This window comes from Crinia signifera, chromosome 1, assembly GCF_055691185.1.
Source record: "Crinia signifera chromosome 1, ASM5569118v1, whole genome shotgun sequence".
Lineage (NCBI taxonomy): Eukaryota > Metazoa > Chordata > Amphibia > Anura > Myobatrachidae > Crinia > Crinia signifera.
The window spans coordinates 456,485,344-456,507,121 of NC_139217.1; the positions used below are offsets into that span (position 1 = coordinate 456,485,344).

Below are 21,778 nucleotides of genomic sequence, written 5' to 3' on the forward strand. Positions count from 1 at the left end.
CATTCCGGCTTCCCTCTTCGAGAGAGCGAAGCGGGGGGATGGGACCGGCGGGCATCATGTGATAGGGGGTGGGGCTTACTGGAGGAAGATGTGCAGGGGGGGGGGGCTGACAATTGTGATGGCATTATTGTAACCCTGCTGTAGCCTATAACATTACATTGGCCATTCAATTAAAAGTGCGATATCATGGAAGCGTCAGTAGAATGCGTACCTCTTATATGTCTGGGAACAATGTTTCTCAAAATTTCTCACGGCAGCCTTTTAGTTACAACTTTATCTCTCTCTACTTAAACTTGATCACACATAAATAACCTAGCCCTCGGATGGTAGCAAAGCTAAGCACCTACTGTACATCTAGAACAAGGAAGTCATTATGTCTCTGAGGTCATTGTATTTACCTGGTATCGGGGTATTTTTGTTATTGTCATATATTGCGTATATTCCTATATAATGAACTAATCCTAATCTGATGTGAATCATGGTTTGGCTGATTAACAACACCTGTGGTTTCCTGTTAAATGTCTCTTCAGAGCAGAGGGTCAGGGTTCCCAATTCCAGTTAGTGGCTGGGCAATAGGCTTGGTTTGTTGGGACTATGGGCCTTATTCTAGTTCACTCTTTCTGACAAAATCCTTCTTAGATGGACAAAACCATGTGCACTGCAGGTGGGGCAGATGCAACATGTGCAGAGAGAATTAGATTTGGGTGAGTTATTTTGTTTCTGTGCAGGGTAAATACTGGCTGCTTTATTTTTACACTGCAATATAGATCTCACTATGAAGTAAAACCCCACCCAAATCTAATTCTCTCTGCACAAGTAACATCTGCCCCACCTGCAGTGCACATGGTTTTGTCCATCTTAAGAAGGATTTTGTCAGAAAGAGTGAACTAGAATAAGGCCCTATGTTAGGGATCTCTGGAGTGTTGTACCCACATATGAAGGCAAACAAACAAAAAAATGGGACAAGTATATTACAACACCGGCTGTAATATATTTGTATAATTTCCGCTAAGAGGATAAATTCCTTTTCTTGCCCTTTTTTTTCCAGTTCATACACATTTATTAATATCCTTGTGTAGAGTAAACACCATTATCTGGCTGATGGGCTCTCAGTGAATGAAATGCCGGCTACAATTATACCTTAACCACTTCCCGCTGACAGAAATGCCGCATTCACCAGGTCTGATTGTGTTTATGAATGGCCATTAAACTCTCACTTGACTTCAGAGTTGCTTTTTACTTCCAAAACAAGTAGTTCAAGTGATGCGAATGTTATTTGTATTGCGGCTGGCAAGGAACATTAGAATACCACAAACGTGGCTTTGACTTTGTAAAGTTCACCTAATTTATCAGCGCCGTAGTTTGTGTCACTGGCTTTTGTCATCTGTTACATAAATTGTGATTGCAATCCAAAGCCGGTGTGCTCGCTTGCTGCAAACACTTACAGAACAAAGAGTACTATGAAAATAATAACTGCATCTAGTTTTTAGAACATGATATACCAGGGACGTGCGTGTTACAAATATGTGACGTGTAGACGCAATCTCATCAACATCTGTCAAGGTCGGGCAAATGGTGTGATCAGTTCTTATATTGAAATCGTGTTGTGTTTTACAGCGTGTTACTTTCCAATGTATTTCTATGATGCCGTTGCCTGAGCAGGGCAAATCGTATACCAAGTTAAAGCTCTTGGTCCATAGATTGTGGAATTGTATTGGCTTTGTAATTGGTTGCTTCATTTGTGCGGCAAAATGTCTATCTGCACCAATGTGCTCTGGAAAATGTGTCATTTAGTGAACTGTCCCAGTGGACCTGCCGGTTGACCTGGAACATGTGATCGGATTGGGTGGGCTTAAAACTGTGACAGTTATTTGCAGCCACCCACTAAGCTTGGATATTTCTTTTTTTTTTACTACTAAGGGGGTAAAATGTTCCACCCAGAAGACCTTTCATTAGCTAGTTATTAGTATTATTATTATTAGTAGTAGTATTATTATAATATACATTGAAAGATTGACAGTATAGTAGCTCTCATAAGGGTACATTTACTCATACTGCTTTCACATTGCAGAAATGGGTAATGACACGGTATTCTTAAATGGGACTTTAAAACGGGTCTGAGCCTTGAGACCTTTCACATTGCAGGTGAAAACCGTTTTAAAAATCATTTAATACCATTCAAACATTCAACCCGTTTAACCCCCAAGGGACACGTTTCAAGCCATTGAAATAGAGCCATTCACACTGCCTAAAAAACAGCTTTAAAACGTGTAGGACTCTGCTTTTTAACCGTGTTGAAATACCAGTTAACTTTAACCGGTAAATCAACTCTGGCACTTTCACATTGCAGCCTTAAACGTTTTAAAATGGGAAAAAAATGGCAATATACCTGCAGGGCCGGTGCAAGGAGGTTTGGCACCCTAGGCAAAACATCAAATACTGCGCCCCCCCCCCCCCCCTTACTTTCCCCAACACACATGTCCCCCCAGCCCTGCGCTTTCCCCAACACACATGTCCCCCAGCCCTGCGCTTTCCCCAACACACATGTCCCCCAGCCCTGCACCTTCCCCAACACACATGTCCCCCAGCCCTGCGCTTTCCCCAACACACATGTCCCCCCAGCCCTGCACTTTCCCCAACACACATGTCCCCCAGCCCTGCACTTTCCCCAACACACATTTTCCCCAGCCCTGCGCTTTCCCCAACACACATGTCCCCCCAGCCCTGCGCTTTCCCCAACACACATGTCCCCCCAGCCCTGCACTTTCCCCAACACACATGTCCCCCAGCCCTGCACTTTCCCCAACACACATGTCCCCCAGCCCTGCACTTTCCCCAACACACATGTCCCCCCAGCCCTGCGCTTTCCCCAACACACATGTCCCCCAGCCCTGCACTTTCCACAGCATGTCCCCCAGCCCTGCACTTTCCCCAACACACATGTCCCCCAGCCCACTACTCTCCCCAACACACATGTCCCCCAGCCCACTACTCTCCCCAACACACATGTCCCCCCAGCCCTGCCCTTTCCCCAACACACATTTCCCCCAGCCCTGCGCTTTCCCCAACACACATGTCCCCCCAGCCCTGCGCTTTCCCCAACACACATGTCCCCCAGCCCTGCGCTTTCCCCAACACACATGTCCGCCAGCCCTGCACCTTCCCCAACACACATGTCCCCCAGCCCTGCGCTTTCCCCAACACACATGTCCCCCCAGCCCTGCACTTTCCCCAACACACATCCCCAGCCCTGCACTTTCCCCAACACACATGTCCCCCAGCCCTGCACTTTCCCCAACACACATGTCCCCCCAGCCCTGCGCTTTCCCCAACACACATGTCCCCCAGCCCTGCACTTTCCACAGCATGTCCCCCAGCCCTGCACTTTCTCCAACACACATGTCCCCCAGCCCACTACTCTCCCCAACACACATGTCCCCCAGCCCACTACTCTCCCCAACACACATGTCCCCCCAGCCCTGCCCTTTCCCCAACACACATTTCCCCCAGCCCTGCGCTTTCCCCAACACACATGTCCCCCCAGCCCTGCGCTTTCCCCAACACACATGTCCCCCAGCCCTGCGCTTTCCCCAACACACATGTCCGCCAGCCCTGCACCTTCCCCAACACACATGTCCCCCAGCCCTGCGCTTTCCCCAACACACATGTCCCCCCAGCCCTGCACTTTCCCCAACACACATCCCCAGCCCTGCACTTTCCCCAACACACATGTCCCCCAGCCCTGCACTTTCCCCAACACACATGTCCCCCCAGCCCTGCGCTTTCCCCAACACACATGTCCCCCAGCCCTGCACTTTCCACAGCATGTCCCCCAGCCCTGCACTTTCTCCAACACACATGTCCCCCAGCCCACTACTCTCCCCAACACACATGTCCCCCAGCCCACTACTCTCCCCAACACACATGTCAAACCAACCCTGCACCCAGACACCTCCCTCATATGCATACAGTTACCTTTTGTGTATGTCTGGCATGGTCTCTAGGAGATTGTGCTGGAGGGGGGCGGAGCTACAAGACGATCTCTGTGTGAAGAGCAGCAGCAGGAAGGAAGCACTGAAGCAGAACTTCAGATCAGATTGAAGAGCAGGGACACAGACACAAGCATCACGACTGCTGGCTGCTGCTGGAAGCTGAGCCCAGCAATTTCCTGCAGTACCTGCACCCTGCCTGGCCGGGGTAACAGCATTTGAATGTGCTGGGGGAAGTGCTAGGCTCTCCTAGGACCCGATAAGTCCACTAAAATACTTAATTTTTATGATGACAGTATAGGGGCGCCCTCTAGTGGCCAGCGCCCTAGGCAGCTGCCTAAGGCTGCCTAGTGGTAGCTCCGGCCCTGTATACCTGTTTAAAAGTGCGATGTGAAAGGGGTATAAGATGGGAGTTCTGTTGAAGATAGGATGTTGCCTATAGCAACCAAACAGATGCTATCTATGATCTTCTCGAAAGGGGTAAATAAATAAGAAGTAGAACTGAGGGCACTGTGTGGCATAATGTGAATTGAAGGCTCTGCATTGCATAATGTGAACTGAGGGCACTGTGTGACAATGTGAACCGGTTGCACTGTGTGACAATGTGAACCGGTTGCACTGTGTGGCATAATGTGAACTGAGGGCTCTGTATGGCAACATATGAACTGAGGGCTCTGCATGGCATAATGTGAACTGAAGGCTCTACGTGGCATAATGTGAACTGAGTACACTGTGTGGCATAATATAAACTGAGGCACTATGTGGCATAATGTGAACTGAGTACACTGTGTGGCATAATATAAACTGAGGCACTATGTGGCATAATGTGAACTGAAGGCTCTATGTGGAAAAATGTGAAATAAAGGTACCGTGTAGCATAATGTGAACTGAGGTCACTCTATGGCATAATGGGAACTGAGGGATTTGAGTGGAATAATGTGAACTGAAGGCTATGTGTGGCATAATGTGAACTGAGGGCACTGTGTGGCATAATGTGAACTGAGGGCACTGTGTGGCATAATGTGAACTGAGTGCACTGTGTGGCATAATGTGTGGGGATATTGTTAACTTGGTGCTCTACAGTATGACATTATATAACCAGGGGCACTGTGTGGTATAATGTGAACTGCTGCACTACTAGAGGGCACAACATTAACATGGGCACCCCTATACTGTAGTACATAATGTGAACTGTTGCTATGGGGAACACAAAGTTCTGTCTACGCCCCTGCACAAAGGATTCTATGCAGGGTACAAAGCTGCCGGATTTACCAAGCACTGATGCTTGGCCCTGATAGGATAACGTCATCTCCAGATGACATTATCTTATAGTAGTCTATAGGCATGCACCAGCTAATGGGTGTCGAGTCTATGGGCGTTGTATGCCTGCCGTTACTTGGGCCTCGATATGGGGCGTGGCCATGCATAGGAGGTGTGGAAACTCTGTGAAGCTAAAGGGGGAATGGGCATGTCATTTTGTAGCATGGTTACTCCTCCCTGGCAGGCCTGGCCGTCAGACAGTCCCGGGCCAAGATGCCCTTGAACTACCATATCTTTCCCCTATTCAAACATGTCAGGCTACATCTTTGCAATCAGCACTTGATTAATCAGCCTGGCACCTCAGGAAATCCAGGCCTCTGTCTGCACTAGACTAGAAGAACGCTTCGTGCATATAAAGCATCTGAGAATTGTTTTAATGTTTTGAATTTCATCCACGCTGCGCACAGAGAATTCCACAACAAGTGTTTAATTAGGTTGTGTATCTTCATGCTCAGATATTAAGCGATGTAAGTGCCCTTTCTTATTAAACATATTGGAGGTGTTTTATGTTCATTAGATGGCATTAGGCACATGGAAGGAGGGTGAGTTTTACCTCCGAGATGGTTAGTTGCAAGCCCGCGGAAATGCATCATCCTGTCACCCTGATCACCGCCTCTCTGCTGCTGTAAACTATTTTCCTCAGCCTCTTATTTTTTGTAAACTTTAAAGGTTATTTAGCACTAGTTAAAATGATGGCTTCTGCAATGTACTTTCACTTTGAGCTGTGACAGTTTTTATTTCACTTTGAACGGTGACCGTTTTTTAGCCCACACACTCTCCACCCCCAGTCCCTATCTGCTCCTACCTCCAATCTCTGTCTTCACAGCTAGCTCTCTATATATCCAGCAAGTTTGAAACGGATCAGTGTCATCTTTTAGCACACAAAGGAATAATTTGGTCTGTCGAGTGGCCTCTAGTGGTCAGTGATGGTACTTCACTTCATAGAGGCGAAAAATAGTTAGCCTTCTATAGATAGATAGATAGATAGATAGATAGATAGATAGATAGATAGATAGATAGATAGATAGATTTTATCCCTGTTAAGACTGACCTTTTTTTTATTTCACTTTTAATATTTTAACTATTATTACATACTTGCCTACCTTAATGATCTCTTCTCTGGGAGAAGCTCAGCGAGAAGACGGTCTTCAGCTTTTCCAGGGGCGGGGCTTGTTGATATAAAGCCACACCCAATTAAGCCCCACCCCAATTCCTGTAAATTCTGTGATTCACAGCTCTTCGGGGAGGGGGTGGTACTAAATTACGTGATTTGCGTCATCTTAGCCCCACTCCCTCCCCAAAGAGCCGCAAAGGCTTTTTTTGTACCAGCAGAGGGAGAGGGTGCGGGGGGCCCCGCTAAATGCAGGAGGCTTGCCCACCCTTCTGGGGGGCCAGGAGGGGGACACAATTTTCGGGACCCACCCGGCCATTCTGTTAGGGTAGGTAAGTATGATTTATTTTATTTATTATGTTTACTCACCACGCTCGGCCTTGCATTAAGGTGACTGGAGAATAGAACTACAGAATATATACAGTATGCATTTTCATTAACAATCAAGGTACATCTCCTAGATATGATCTTGTGCTGAGGGTGAATCATACAGTTATGTAAGTGGTTTCATTAATTGACTGTCAGTGGAATTATCCTGCTCTCCTGTCTAATTGGCTTTTGCATTTTCTCCCTATTTTATGCATCAGAAACTGAGGGCACTCTCCCCCCCCCCCCCCCCCCCCCCCCAATCCTTTCTATTTTTTTTTTCTAATGAAGTCGCATAATTAGTGGGAATGAGCCATTTAGGAGCTAATGTTTCTTTAGTGGTTAACAGTAAAATGTTGTTTATTTGAAAAAAGTGCCGGTAATTTCCACAAAAATGCTGTTTGCCGACCTTTGCCCCTCTCTTTTTTTTTTATTCGCTCAGTGTACTCTAATTAGCAAACGAAGTACGTTCCACTTATGCAAAAGCTTGAAGCAATTAGGAGAAATTACAGGGGGGAACCAAAAATGGAAGATACTTATTTGTGACATGTGAAGTATTAATACTGTGGGTTCGCTGTAATAAAATGTAGAAGCTATGCTCTGCCCGGTGCATTAAATTCGTATGAATAATAAAAATCTATTACATAGCTCTGAGCAAAATGCTGCGACATCTAGCCTCTGGGCTGGTGAGCGCTAGCGTTCTGTGTAAGCATGGTAATGAACATGCATGTACATACAGGGACAGCGATATGATTAGGCAAAGTAGGGGTTGACCTAGGGCGGAGATGTTTATGAGGCTGCTAATATGGTCATTGAGTAATATAACATCACACATTCACTGTTTTAATGTGCAAGTGGCAGCTGACTGACAACTGCTGTTACGGAGATATAGCAACTGGCAGCTTCTTAGTGTATTTGTGATGCTACCAGCTTCCAATCCAACCACTCAAGGGGAGGTGGGAGGTGCAGAGATGTTTGTAATGACCTCAGGCTTAGTGGGTCTGAATATGAGTGAGCGATGATGGGGGGCGGGGCTGCCTAACATGTACTGAACTGAGCTCACTGTGTGAAATGTTTTGCGAGTGTCTCTTCCGCAAAAAAAAATAAAAAATGTTTCTTTATCACTTTTCGATCAAGTAGTTTGTGTCTTTCAACAGTGAGGTGCACTACAAGATCAATAGTGGTCTAGCGTCCAATGCAGCTGAGTGTTAAACCATAGAGATGAATGTTTGGTGGTACAGTAGGTGCCTAGCTATGGAGATAGGTAAGCAGAGTACCTGAACATTATACATCAGTCAACACACATATAATGCACTCTATCTAAGGCTGTCCAAAGATTTTTTTTTCACACCAAAGATATTTGTGCCAGCTTGCAAAATAAATGTTTAAAAAAAAAATATATATATATATATATATATATATATATATATATATATATATATAGATATAGATATTTACTGTAGAAATAAAAAAACCGAATCGCTTCTGAGCAGGAACCGAACCCCAGGCACTGCACATGGTAAGCTGTCCCCTTAGCCGCTTTCTGTAACACACTATCGTTACCACTTTACTAAAAAAAGAGGTTTCTTTACCATTTTATATAAACATACCCTCCAACTGTACCGATTTAGCTGGCACAGTACCGTTCTTAAATGGCCTGTACCAGCTAAATTAAAGTGTACCGAATGTACCGGTTTTCTGATGGCTCCCCCTCAGCTGTCACAGCTGAAGCAGCATGGAGGTAAATAACCGTGCACTGGTGTCACTGAAGGAGCCGGAGGCACCGGGAGAAGAGGGACTGGCTGCAGTGCAGAGTTAGGCTTTTAAACTGACAGCACTGCAGCCAATGGTAGCCGCCTCGACGCACCAATGCCAATCACAGCGCAGCCACTGCGGCCAATCACATTCCCAGAAAGGAATTTGAATCATGCCCACCCCATGCGCCAGCAGAAGTGCACAAGCGGCGGCACAGGCAATGGGAGCAGGGGCACCACAGGCATCAGGACCGGGGGGCACCATCAGTATAGGTAACCGGGGTACATATAGCCATGGGGGGTGTAGTAGTTGGTGCACAGTACACATTCGGAAAGAGGACATGGTTACACCCCTTTTGCCAATGGCCATGCCCCTTTCTTCATGACCACGCCCCCTTCCTGAATGTGTACCGATTTATTCTCTTCAAATGTTGGAGGATATGTATAAAGGGTTGCCCTAACCACTACTGTACAGTATGTTTACAATATAAACCAATCCTGGAGCCCTGCATTCATTTGCAAGGAAGGCGGAAAATTACGCTCGAGGCTTGTAGAATTTCACAATGTACACAACATTATTGTATTGGGTCTGTATGTACTGTGCTGTGCACTAGGCCACATGTCAGACTATATACATACCCTGTAGTGCACATTGTATTCTATAGTGGCACATCTATCTGTAGCTACTCAGCACTGTATTGTCATTTTTATTAGTGAAGCAATCGCCACTCAGCAGTGAACCAATATAATTACATGCCATGGATCCTCTTATGCCTTAGTGCGCCTTAATGTGACATTCTTAAGGACAGCGTAAATGCATCAATGATGAACGTGACTATATCTGTATGAAAGCTGCATCCTTGCATCTACCCCTAGAGAGGAGAATCCTGCAGCACTAGTACAGGGCAAGTATAGCCAAGCAAGGGTGCTTCCCAAAATGACTGGTCATGCTCTAATATGGTAACACTGCGATTAAAGTTTTTAGAATGCAGAATGCCAGCATGTTCTCTATTTACTAAGTTAAAACACAATTCCGGTGCTGTTATATTAGTACAAATTCAATCTTGGATCATACACATATAACAAAACTACGCTTTCATTTTCAACTGTTTTATCCATTCTCCAAGCAAATCACATGTGAATAAGTCCTCAAATAGACAAAAAAAATATATCTGAGCCATAATAACTTAAGCACACACATGAATATAAATCCATATTACGGCATGGTAATAGTAAATTAATAGGCGGTAGATATTCAGATTCAGCATAAAAGCATTAATAATCGCACGTCTAATAAATGCATGGACGTGGATAATTCCCAGTATCACAGTCCCCTGTACACTGGAATATAGAGTGTCTTTGCGTTCTATTCCAGCTATCAAACATGATTATAGTCTGTCCGCACTTGTCCTTTGAGGCACTAATGTGACATATGACATATGATGCCAATCAGTATTCAATCATTAAAAATGAACTCGGCAAAAGCCATTTATTTGAAATCGACTTAAGACAAAAGACGAGCACCTATTGATCCGGCATTCGTTCCATAATATGTTTCCAGGGCTGACGTGAATGATATCTGTTATACGTTCCTCTTTCTCGAGGACGAAAATGTGATTGTTAATGAAATGCACAAATAAAATATAGCACACGGTATATCTCGTTCTGTAGAGAAACGCCGGGTAATAAAACAACAGTGAATGTTTATTTTACTTTTTTGTTTTCTAGCCGACTAATATTTCTTTATAACGGATATTCAAAACTATTAGAATTTCAGCAATGTTTCTGGAGCAGACAGCTAAAGGCGTCTGCGGTGTATTTATTGTTCTGCGTTGTTCTTTAGTATTGTGCGAAGCTGGTATTTGATACATGATTATATTTGTTTTTTTGTGCGTTCCGAAACCTATGTATCAAACTTATCTATAATTTCTATGCTGCTCAGGTTCTAAATGGGTTTTGTTTTTCAAAGCCTTTCGGTTGAAAGTTGTTTCGGCAGAGAATGTTGAGCGCTAAAGTTTTTTTTTTTTTTTTTGGAAGTCATTACAGTTAAAGCCTTTGTGATGGAAATCGAATCTATCCATATATGTTCTGTCTTCGCGTGCATTGCCAGATTGCCAAGTACTTACAATGGGGTTTTTTGAAACTTTTTGTAACTGAATTAGGTGCGTGTTCTGTACAGCCGGTGAATTCTGAACTGATATTTTAAAAAAAAAATCTACCTGGCGATTAACTACAAGTCGTTAATGAGAAGGAGACATTCTGTAAGTCAACACATTTTGGCCTTGATTCTAATTGCAGCTTACCGAGTCCTTGCAACGCCAACTCGGCAAATGCATGTCCCCCCCCGCGCGCGCCGTTTCCCCTTGAAACCATATGAAGGGATGTGTTACAGAGACATGTGCCCACAGCTGTAAAAATCATTAGATGGTTGTCAACCAGGGCTCGCAAATATAAGTCAGTGGAGATATGAAGTCAACCATCGTCCCCGACACACCATGTCCCGCCTGCAATCCCATACATTTCTTAGGGACGCTCATATAGCGCTGGGTGTTCCCATGGGCGACAGTCGACTCCGCCACCCCATAAATCATTATGCGTATGCACAGTAAAAAAAAACATTGCCCCCCGTGCGAATATGCAGGGGACCGAATGAATCGGAATGACCCTCCATGAGGTATTGTAGTATGGGTAATACATCGGGTGCAGGCAGGGAGTATATTTCACTTTCTTGAATCAAGCGCATTGGCACATCTATAATGGGTGCTGTAGCCAGGATTCAAACCAATAACCTACTGCATTCCAGTTAAACACCCTACTCAATTAGAGCTGTTTGATTCTGCATAAAAAGATCAGATTCCTTACTATATGAAGCAACTTGTACATTGTAAAAAAAAAAAAAAAAAGAATCAGCATTTATTGAGCAGATCTATGTAGTGTTCAGACACACATCCAATTCCTTGCAGTCACACACTATATAGATCTGCACAGCTGCAATGCTGATCATTTTTTATGAAGTACAAACTGAGCTTCAAATAGTTAGAATGTTGTATAGGTATTAGCTATCTATCTATCTATCTATCTATCTATCTATCTATCTATCTATCGTCATTCTAGTGGCTTTCCCTGCAGGAGACAGAGGTCCCAAAAGGAGATTTTATTCGCTGGCACCTATTCCAAAAGTTTTTTTGATATCCGCCTTTGAAAATAGGTCCAATTATGGATCAACAGGACAGCCAATAGAAATCATTTTGCCTTTAACCTTTCTGATTTATTAATAGTTTCCAGTATAGATGGAGTATCTGCCTGAAAGCCTCCAATGATCACAGGTTGATATTCACTCTTGTTCCCGAATTTTAGGGATCTTAAGATCGGCTTTTCACACCAAGTTAGTCTTTCAGGAGTATCAAATTAAATACAAGATCTGTGAAAAACTATAAAGATTGTAACCTGTTCCCCTGATGAAGTCTTTGTAAGACGAAACGCGTTGGGTCATTTCTCATACTACTTTTGAAGAAACAAATATAATACATTCTGGGAAAATGATCTTCGTTTATTTTGTGAATCTCTATGGAATTTGTGGACATTTTTGAATTTAATCCACTATTGGGGAGTATACTATCTATCTATCTAGAGAATTAAGTTGTTAGCTCACTGGCAGCCAGCAGATGGCGCCCAACAAAGATATTCAATTATTGCTCCGTTTGGGTGCTGCCTTCACCTGCATTTCAGCTCATTCCCTCTGGGTTTATAAAACAATTGAATTACCCCCACCGTGTCTGTCTATTTTATATTTCTAAAGTCAAGCAGGTAACCTTTACACCTTCTCCCTTTACCCCTGTACTTGGGTTCTCTAAGTTAAATTCTTATTTTGCTCCAACAAAATTTACGCAGCCACTGATGAGTTAGGGAATTTTTTATTATTTTGAATACTCCAAGCTTCTTGTTCTGGGAAATTTACTGTTTATATAAACATAAATAAAATGATAATAAGGCCCAGGTCTCCCGTAGTAACTGGCTGCTAATCTTTCCTCTTTGTTATGCCTCGAAGGGCATATTTAACAGCTCGAGCCGGCTGCCGACCACAAGTCTTTCTCTCCTTCACCGCGCGGAGAGATATATATTATTTAGACAGCTCCAGCCATTACTTTGCTTGCAGAAATGATAGTTAAGCCTAAAAGTAGCCACATATTAAAATAGTGTAAGTCTAGCAGTTTTTTATTGGATGCATGGCTTATTAAATCATATACAAGTTTGTTACTTGTTATTTCCCAACATTTAAATTTATGGTTGAGTTGTGATTCAGTTTTATGCTTGACTTTCAATAGACAATTGGCTGCGGGGGGGAAATGTGCCTAAATACTGCAGGATCTATAGATTTAGGGATGTCTTGACTTTAAGGGAAAGATGTATCAAACCTTTTGGCAGCCAACCAGCTTTTAGTTATCATTTTATGGAATGTAACCGGTACGTGATGTCCTAAAAGCTCATTGGTTGCAACAATTAACATCTTGACTTGTCCTCTTTGGAATGTTTAATGCCTCTCCCATTTACTATACAAGACTTTCCTGCTTTGTCAAAGTGTCTTACATGGTTTTTGTCCAGAAAAACAAAACAATACCCCTTCGATGTGCTTCCAAATTTCTCTTTCCTATATATTGAGTACACAGGAGATATATTCGTTGTGGCCAGGGCGAGAATATAGTAAGACAACGTTTCCGGGCACAATATACGATATACCGGATGGTGTTGTGATCCAGGATGGAACGCAACATCCATCATATGTGTGAGTGTGTACCCTCAAACCCACCTAATTCATTGTTTTATGAATTGGGTTGGACTCATCGTCCCATTAAATGAGATGGACGGCCAATGGGATGATTGCTCGGAGAACAGGACCGGCTCTGGCTAGGGGATCCAGAATCTGGGGAGTACCTCTGAGACTATTGCAAAATTAAGAAAGACTCAGAAAGGCAAACAGCAGACATTCAACTTTTAAGAAGCCACCTCCACACTCACTTGTGGTTCTGACGTTGGTGTGTGGGTTGTGGTGGAAGCAGTAAGCTGAAGTTTTACCATGGGTACCGAAAAACCTTGCATCGGCCCTTCGGGTCAACGTGATGTTGTTAAATGGAGCAGGTGATGATATATTGTGTCTTTATACAGTGGATCATGCTGTGTGTACAGTGATTCTGGGTTGCATCTTTATTCAGGTGTGTACCCAGCTTAAGGATACAAGAAGCACACAGACCTAATGATCATGCCCCTTTAAACAATAATTTGATTTAAGAAGATAACACCTGCAACCAGCCTAGGGCATCCCTGTAAGTGCAGCACCGCAGCCCTGGAAGTGGGGTTTGGGGTCTGCTCTTGTAAACATGTCAAATGGTCAAGTTAGGATTCCTTATGGCGCCGTCATTATTACTTTCCAAATATAATCAAACAGCTGGATATACACAGACTCTGGGAGCAGGGCCGATCCTGTCCTAAAGGCAAGGTCAGGACATTGCAGTAGATGATAGTATTATATGGATAGAAGGTAACTGACCATGCTTGTCTGCTCCCGGCCCGGCACCTCTAACCATCGCTCCTGAATCAGGACATGGGCCCTTATTCTGGTCGATTCGGTCCCTGGAGTGTTTGCTCAGGGGACCGATGTTTCTGTGCTGCACATGTGCCTATTCGCACAGGTGCATGTGCAGGGCTTCAGTGTGGACGCCTTTGTAGGCTTGCATAGTGTCTGTGGCGCTCACACGGGGGGTGGTGGGAGTGGTGGGGAGGGGGCGTTCTCGGACAAGGACACTGCAAGTCTAAGTCAGCCCAGACTGACTTAGATTTCTGAGCATGGTAGAAATCATTCGACAAGTTCACAGATGACACATTGACAGATGACACATTGGGTCTGATTCAGCCCTGTGTGTAATCACAGCCTAGTGAACAGGTAAACGCCGTCTGGCAGATCGGTTGCCCGCCATCCGCTGCCCAAATCCTGCCGCTAGCAAGCAAGGGAATGCGTAACACATCCCCGCGCATGCAGACGAAGCAGGATAAACCATTCGATGGTCACTGATTTCTTCAGCATTCGCTCTGAAAAGTAAGTCCATACTTCCAGTACTTTTCAGATCGCCAAATTGGGGGCGGGCCGCACAACGCCGGCATCGCCACACCTGCGTTCTCACGCCAACCTTGCATTCCCCTGCCCGTGCCCAGCCCTCCCTTCCTGGAGCGAACAGCTCTGCAAATGTGCAACTCGCCGCAGCCGTTCGTTCCCGGGGTTTGCGCATGTGTATATATGTGTATGTACGTGTGCAAATCTCCCACCGTCGGAATTGGGACCCGAACAAACTAGTCTGAATCAGGACCATATTAATGTGATTTGTCAATACTCAGACGTGTGTTTAATTAGGATGGTACAAGACGAACACTTTCCAGATTTTGCATCTTGTGTCCTCTATCCCAATGAAGGGATAATAATAATAATAATAATAATAATAATAATAATAATAACAACAACAACCAGAGGGACAGATTCTAAACCTACTCACAGGCAGGAATGCAGAATCCATCTGTTTGAAAATTCTGTCCCTGCAATACGTATGGCTCCTCCCACTTATAAAGTACCGACCAATCAGCTTATAAGAGAGGCGTCGGCACCTGAGCTAGCTTATATAAAGAGTTTCATTTTGCATATTATCTTTTGGTTCTCTTAGCTGCTTTGTCGCTGAGACTTTTCAGTGATATCACAATGAGGTTCTTGCCTTACATACATGACGCTGCGACTCCACAAGTGGCAAACCATATGGTGACAGAGAGGCAGCAGAATTATCACCATATGCCAAATAATGAAACAATGATCATTGTTTTAATTAACCTTGTAATTCTTGTACGTACGGTGAATTAACCTCTATACAAGCAGCAATTGCAGCTCAGCGATGCCACTGGCTGCGATGAGGTTACGGTATACTGCGAGGCATTTACGTATAGGGAGGCGATATTCTGCTTAGCATAGGATATACTATAGAGAGACTTTGGGGGAGATGTACTAAGCCCTGGGGAGTGATAAAGTACCAGCCAATCAGCTATTAACTGCCACAAAACTGTTTCAAAATGACAGTTAGGAACAGTCCACTCTCCCTCTCCAATATTTCGTACATCTCCCGCTTGTTATGCTCTTACCCATCTCAGTTAATTATTTTAAGACCCAGGTCCATGGGGCCCTTGATACAGCCCAGATTGGCGGGTAAGGGATCGTCTTCACTTATTAATTTACTGAAAGGGAGGGAATGGTATGGTGGCACAGACACAACGTCCCTACACACAGTAGCGGGAGAGGGCAGCCAGTTCAGTGAGGCAGGGGGGCGGGGCCGCTGATGGGGTGGGGCGGCTGGTGGATCATCTAGAGTGGGGGCGTGGTCAGCACTATCATGTCCTCTTGGCCACGCCCCCCAGGCATTGCACCGCAGGGGGGTTGGGGCAGGGCTACAAAGACGGGATTCACGTCATTTGCTTCCCGAGGGGATTTCCGGGACCCTCCCGGCCATTCCGGGAGGGTAGGCAACCCTGCGTCCACCCCGTCACTCATCTGCTGGTAATACCAGCAGATGAGAGGTGGTGGCCAGCGATGGCGATGCTCTAATCTCACTGCTGCCCTGTACACATAGGGCGGCTTTCAAGCCGAAAGCAGCTCAAAAGACAAAACTGAGCGTCTCTTTCGGCTCAAAGTCGCCCAGTGTGTGTGGGCCTTTACACCAGGCCTTATACGACGAATGTTTAGTTTTACCAATTGTACCAATGAGTAAAAAAAAAGGAAATACAGTAAAATTCAAAATAAAAACATTTCCCTATATCCTATAATACACTGTAGGTTTCCTTCGCTGGGCCCTTGCATCGAGTTAGCGGACATTGGATTCAACGGTAGTAAATTCGTAGGAATCCCTGACAATACACTCTATCTGCCGTACTGTATTCTCGCGGCATCTCTGTGAGATAATTGATATTTATTTATTTGTCTATTGGTAATTTGAGGCTCTCTGCGCCTTGATGATAGGTATAAATCACACGCATACAGCCTAGGTGGACGTGTTTGTATCTATTAAGATTCCCCAATAAGTAAAGGCAGTGTTTTTTCACTTTCCTGCTGTGACTGATTAAGATTGATTGAAGTGCTTTCATTGTCCCCTGAAAAGCGCTGTTTAATTATTGTGCCATTATGCTAATACATGCAAATGGAAAAAGTGTTCTCGTGGTTGGGAGTGCAGGGAACAAAAAAAGATTAAAGTGTTAGTCTAAAGTACAAATTAGTTTATTACATTACTAAGTAGCCTCCTAGGAAGCAGGTGTCCTGTATATGAAATAAACAGCTCCGTAGCAGCGCATAAAATCTGCTGAAATAATGTTCCGTTGCTGTACTTACAGGGAGCTTGGGAAAGCAATTACACATGTTTATGTACTTCTATTGGCGGCAATATGTTAAGAAGAAGCTGTGAACGTGACTCTAACGGCATTGGTTGGCTGCGGTGGACCTAGCACCGTTCCCTGCTGTAACGTTTGCAAACATACGTCTCCTGGAATCATATCAGAACCGTGGAATGTTGCGAATTCTGAACCTCTTTGAGCTGCAAGACAAAAAAAAAAACAACATAGGCCCTTATTCTGGTTGGTGCGAATATATCCGCGTGCGTTCGGGCCGCCGATGTTTTGTGTCTGCGCATGTGCAGAGGCGTCTCTGCGCATGTGCGAGCGGGGCGTACGGCCAAATCCCGCATGATATGTGAACACTCCGAGCAGGGGGTGGAGAGGGGCGTGAAGGGCTATTTGTGCTCATTACCATATGCATACGCCCCGCGTGTCATGGGCGTTCCCATGCAAACGCTGGGCGTACGTATGGTAATGCGGCCGTGACGCACGTGTAGGGGGCGGACATATGACATCGCCGGATGTCAGCTGCCCGCCCAGATCCCTGCTTTTGCACGGACAAATGTCCGTGTGGTCTGAGGTTGCGGGAGCTGGTGGAGCACACGGTCCTGCATTCGATGGTCTGCGACCATCGAATGATGGGGGAGGTTCCCTTAGATGGAGGAGGCATATTCCGTGTAAAATACACGTGCGGTCCGTTCGGCCAGCTTCTTACCGCGTACGGACGGAGTTGGCGATCCGTATGGAAGGCGGGGTTTCGTACGCACGGTCCTGGCCGCATAATCGGATCCGGCCGCACCGACCAGAATAAGGCCCATATATATGTGTGTGTGTGTGTGTGTGTGTGTATATCTTGTCCTGGTGACACACTGCATTGCTGTACCTTGTCTTGAAAACGGCCCTCCGGGGTTGAAACGGTGACACTCTATGTCTATGCTGACTTTTTTCAAATAAATAAGAATTTTACCTGCAATTGGTGGTGAGTACCCTCTCTGGTGACCTACACTGGAACTATTCTACTTGTATTTGGAAGTGACTTTCCTTAGTGGAGCACCCCAGTTTATGAATATCATCTGGATGTCATACCCTCCAACATTCCCAACTTAAAAAACGTTACAGGGGTGTGGCCAATGATAGATGGGCGTGACCATGTGCAAAAGGGGGTGTGGCCTTGGCCACTTTAATTTTTGACTACATGGCCAATTTCTTTAAGCGTTCCTACCTCGTTCCAATGTGTGATGTCTGGCCATAACATCGCCCGCTGTCGGGTTCACCATGCTGCGGCAGATCAATGCTGCACTGATGTCACGCCGCCCAGGAGGTGGTGGCTTGTGCGGCCGGGACTTGTAGTCCCTGCACATCCGTGACATCCTCCCCATTCTCTCCCTGAGCAGGGGGAGCTGAACGTAACACAGCCCTCCGCCGTGCACCCTGGGAGATGTAGTCCCGGCTGGCTGCTCCTCCATGCTCCCTGGGGAGCAGTCGGCAGTATAATGAACTACATCTCCCAGAGTCCCCCAGTCAGCCAGAGCTGATGTTAAAAAAAAACGGTACAATCGGTACAGTTTATTTTAGCCGGTACAGACCGTTAAAAACGTGTATTCGATGCTGCTGGCTAAATGAATCGGCCTCCCTGCATTAGCCAGGAGCCTCGCTGTTTGGTGGATTCCTCGCCGGTAAGCAACCTGCGCGGGGGTTAAACAGCGAGAATCGCTTGTTTTCTGCCTATGAGGTGAAGTTCCTCCACTGACGACTAGAGGCCACTTGACGGATCAAATTACTCCTTTGTGTGCTAAAAGAGGTCATAACAGAAATTGAAAGCAATTTGTGCAGGGACACGATCTGTTTCAAACTTGCTGGATATGGAGAGAGGGAGCTGTGAAGACAGAGATTGGAGGTAGGAGCAGATAGGGACTGCGGGTGGGGTGGAGAGTTTGCGGGGTAAAAACTGTCACAGCTCAAAGTGGAAGTAAAAACGGTCACAGCTCAAAGTGAAAGTACATTGCAGAAGCTGTCAATAGGTCAGACACCGTTGGTCGACAGGCAATAAATCAACGCATGGAAGAGGTCAACATACACTAAGTCGACAATGACAAAAGGTCGACAAGCAAAAGATCGACATGATAATGGTCAACACAGGAATAGGTCAACACAGGTTTTCTATGTTTTTTTTCTGTTATCTATGTCGTTATATGTCAACATGGACACCGTATTTGTACAATGCCATCCCTCGCATGGCGAGCACACTGGGCACACTATCATTTTCTCCCTGTATGCCCACTGGGATCGTGAAGTAAGAACAAGTCAGTGTAATAAATAATCATGAAAAACATGTGTCAACCGATTGCTTGTGTCAACGTTTTGTCAATTTTGACCTAGTGCATGTTGACCTTTTTACTGTGTCGACATATTGCCTGTCCACTGTCCACTATCGACCAGATCTCCATAGAAATCTGACACCTCTAGAGGAGACCCCAAGGGGGATTAGTGTCTCCGTCATCCTTACATTGAGAAGGGGGCCATAGGGGTAATACAGAGGAGAAATGAGGAGCAAAGACAGGGGGGGGGGGGGGGGGTTGGCAAAATAAAATAGTAAAGAAAAAAAATTACAAAGTGTGTTGTAACAAAAATATGTAGAAAAAAAAGCTTGAGATATATATATATATATATATATATATATATATATATATATATATATATATAGTAAATTGTGATTCTCTTGACATCAGCCCAATTTGTTGGGTAAGCGCAGACGGCAGCAGTTTTCTATCTCACGCCTTGGTTATGTAACTGGTTCCAGTGGTTTCATAATTTGCATATTGGTTCTGCACACAAAATGGTGACTTCCATCATGTGTAGTCAACGGTTACGGCTTAGCCAATGCTAAGATCTGGGGAATAAAAACACCAACAAAGATACAAAAACGCACACAAACCACAAGATTTCGTTTTAAAAGCATGGACAGAGAGATGAGGAATTGTAGTAATTTACTACAAACCTCATTTCTGAAGGACATATTTGACGCTATCCCAATCCACCGAAACCATCGACTCAACTACAACCTCCAATAACTTCCCCCAAATCTTGATCCATAAATCACCCCTATGGCCTCAAAGAACAAAAAACTCTACTAGAGCTCTAGAGACTTTATATTGGGGGCTCATAACCCTAGCCAAACCCAAAGCAACCCAAGGTGGGTTGAAGGCTAAGCAAAAGTATAGGTTGCCAATTTATTAATTCATATTTATTCATCAAGTAACAATGCTGTAAATAGTCTCATACAGAAATATTGAACATTGTCTAAATCTCCACCTTTTGCCATTACTGTTGCAGGGTCACAAGTTACTAGTTTCACCTCGTTGTGGTTCATCTCGGAGCCCTTAGATGTGGTCACCATGCGTGGGAGTTCGGTGGTTCTCAACTGTTCCGCAGCCTCAGATCGGGGGTCTCCGATAATCAAGTGGAAGAAGGATGGAGTTTACCTAAACCTTGCAATAGATGACCGAAGACAACAGCTGGCCAATGGCTCCCTCGTAATACAGACTGTGGTACATTCGCGGCATCACCGGCCGGATGAAGGCTCCTATCAGTGTGAAGCATCTTTGGACGGTATCGGTGCGATCATTAGTCGGACGGCTAAAGTGCTGGTGGCTGGTAAGTCTCATTAAATGTCTTTTTGAATAGAAATCAATATAGAATTGATATTGGATTCTATAATGTAAATATGACTAATGCGGTAAGGAACAGGAAATGCAGTTGAATATATTGGATCAGTAGGGACATCTTCCGTATCTCTCTTAGCTATGTAAAAGCACTTTAGTCGTTTACTACTAGATCATAAATGATAAGTGATGTCACTAATTAGTAGCGACTGAGGATACACTGCCGACAGTGCTGGCTCGGTCCTAATTACACTACGTGATTTAAGATACGTGAACATGTAAAGGACAGCCTTGACTGTGTGGGTGTTTAAATGTCCTGAGCAGTGTCAGTCTTTACCTTGCTGCAAATTGGGGGGTCATTTACAGAAATGGCAATACCCAGATGCCACAAGCCATATATACCATGTGAGGCCTGATGCTTTCATTCACGGTACGCAAATGCTTGCATCTTGTGCACCAACCCCCTATCTGTATGCTTGGTTTCCTGCCAGTTGCCATCACCATAATCTCTTGTCTGCACCAGCCCTATATTAAGTGGTAATTATAAGCCTGTATAACACCTAGGTGGTCAGCTAATATCCCACAGCTGTTTCCTCACACCCTCACTGATCACTGTATATGCGGGAACTCCATTTCAGCTTAGTTATTCCTTTTTCAAGGTGTGGTGTATTTGCCAACATTCACAATGTCGACATTCATTATCCCGACATGAGAATGTTGACAATGGCTGTAATATTGCTATTGATGTTCACAATGTGTTTTAGTCTAATACTATACATGGGCCAAGGTTGGGGTGAAACTGGTTTCACTTCACCATAAAAGGTGGTGGTACTCAGCCAGGGCCGGCGCCACCATTAGGCAGGTTTAGGCATTTGCCTAGGGCGCCGGCCACTGGAGGGCGGTAGTGAGCTGCAGGAGGAGCAGCAGGCCAGCAGCAGGAAAGCTACGCAGAGGAGAGCCGGAGGAAGGAAGCGAAGCTGCATCTGCCAACTTCAAGCACTTACTCAGCTATTCGGTGAATCATTCGTGCCCTCCCTCACCCGGCTCGAGCCTGCCCATGTTAAACTTGCTGCCCCCATCCCTGGCTGGTCGTCAGCCACCAGGCCCTGGCAGCAATCCTCATCAATCTCCAGTGGACGCCCGCCCCTCCCCCCATTCGCGGCA

General features: G+C 45.1%; 1 protein-coding gene across 1 annotated transcript in view; it reads left to right on the forward strand.

The window, feature by feature from the left end:
- DCC (DCC netrin 1 receptor) overlaps nt 1-21,778 on the forward strand; it is a 611,994-nt gene that overhangs the window by 226,426 nt on the left and 363,790 nt on the right. The window contains exon 2 of the mRNA XM_083151819.1: nt 20,286-20,606. Coding sequence (XP_083007945.1) covers nt 20,286-20,606 — 321 coding nt within the window. The remainder of the gene's footprint in view (nt 1-20,285; nt 20,607-21,778) is intronic.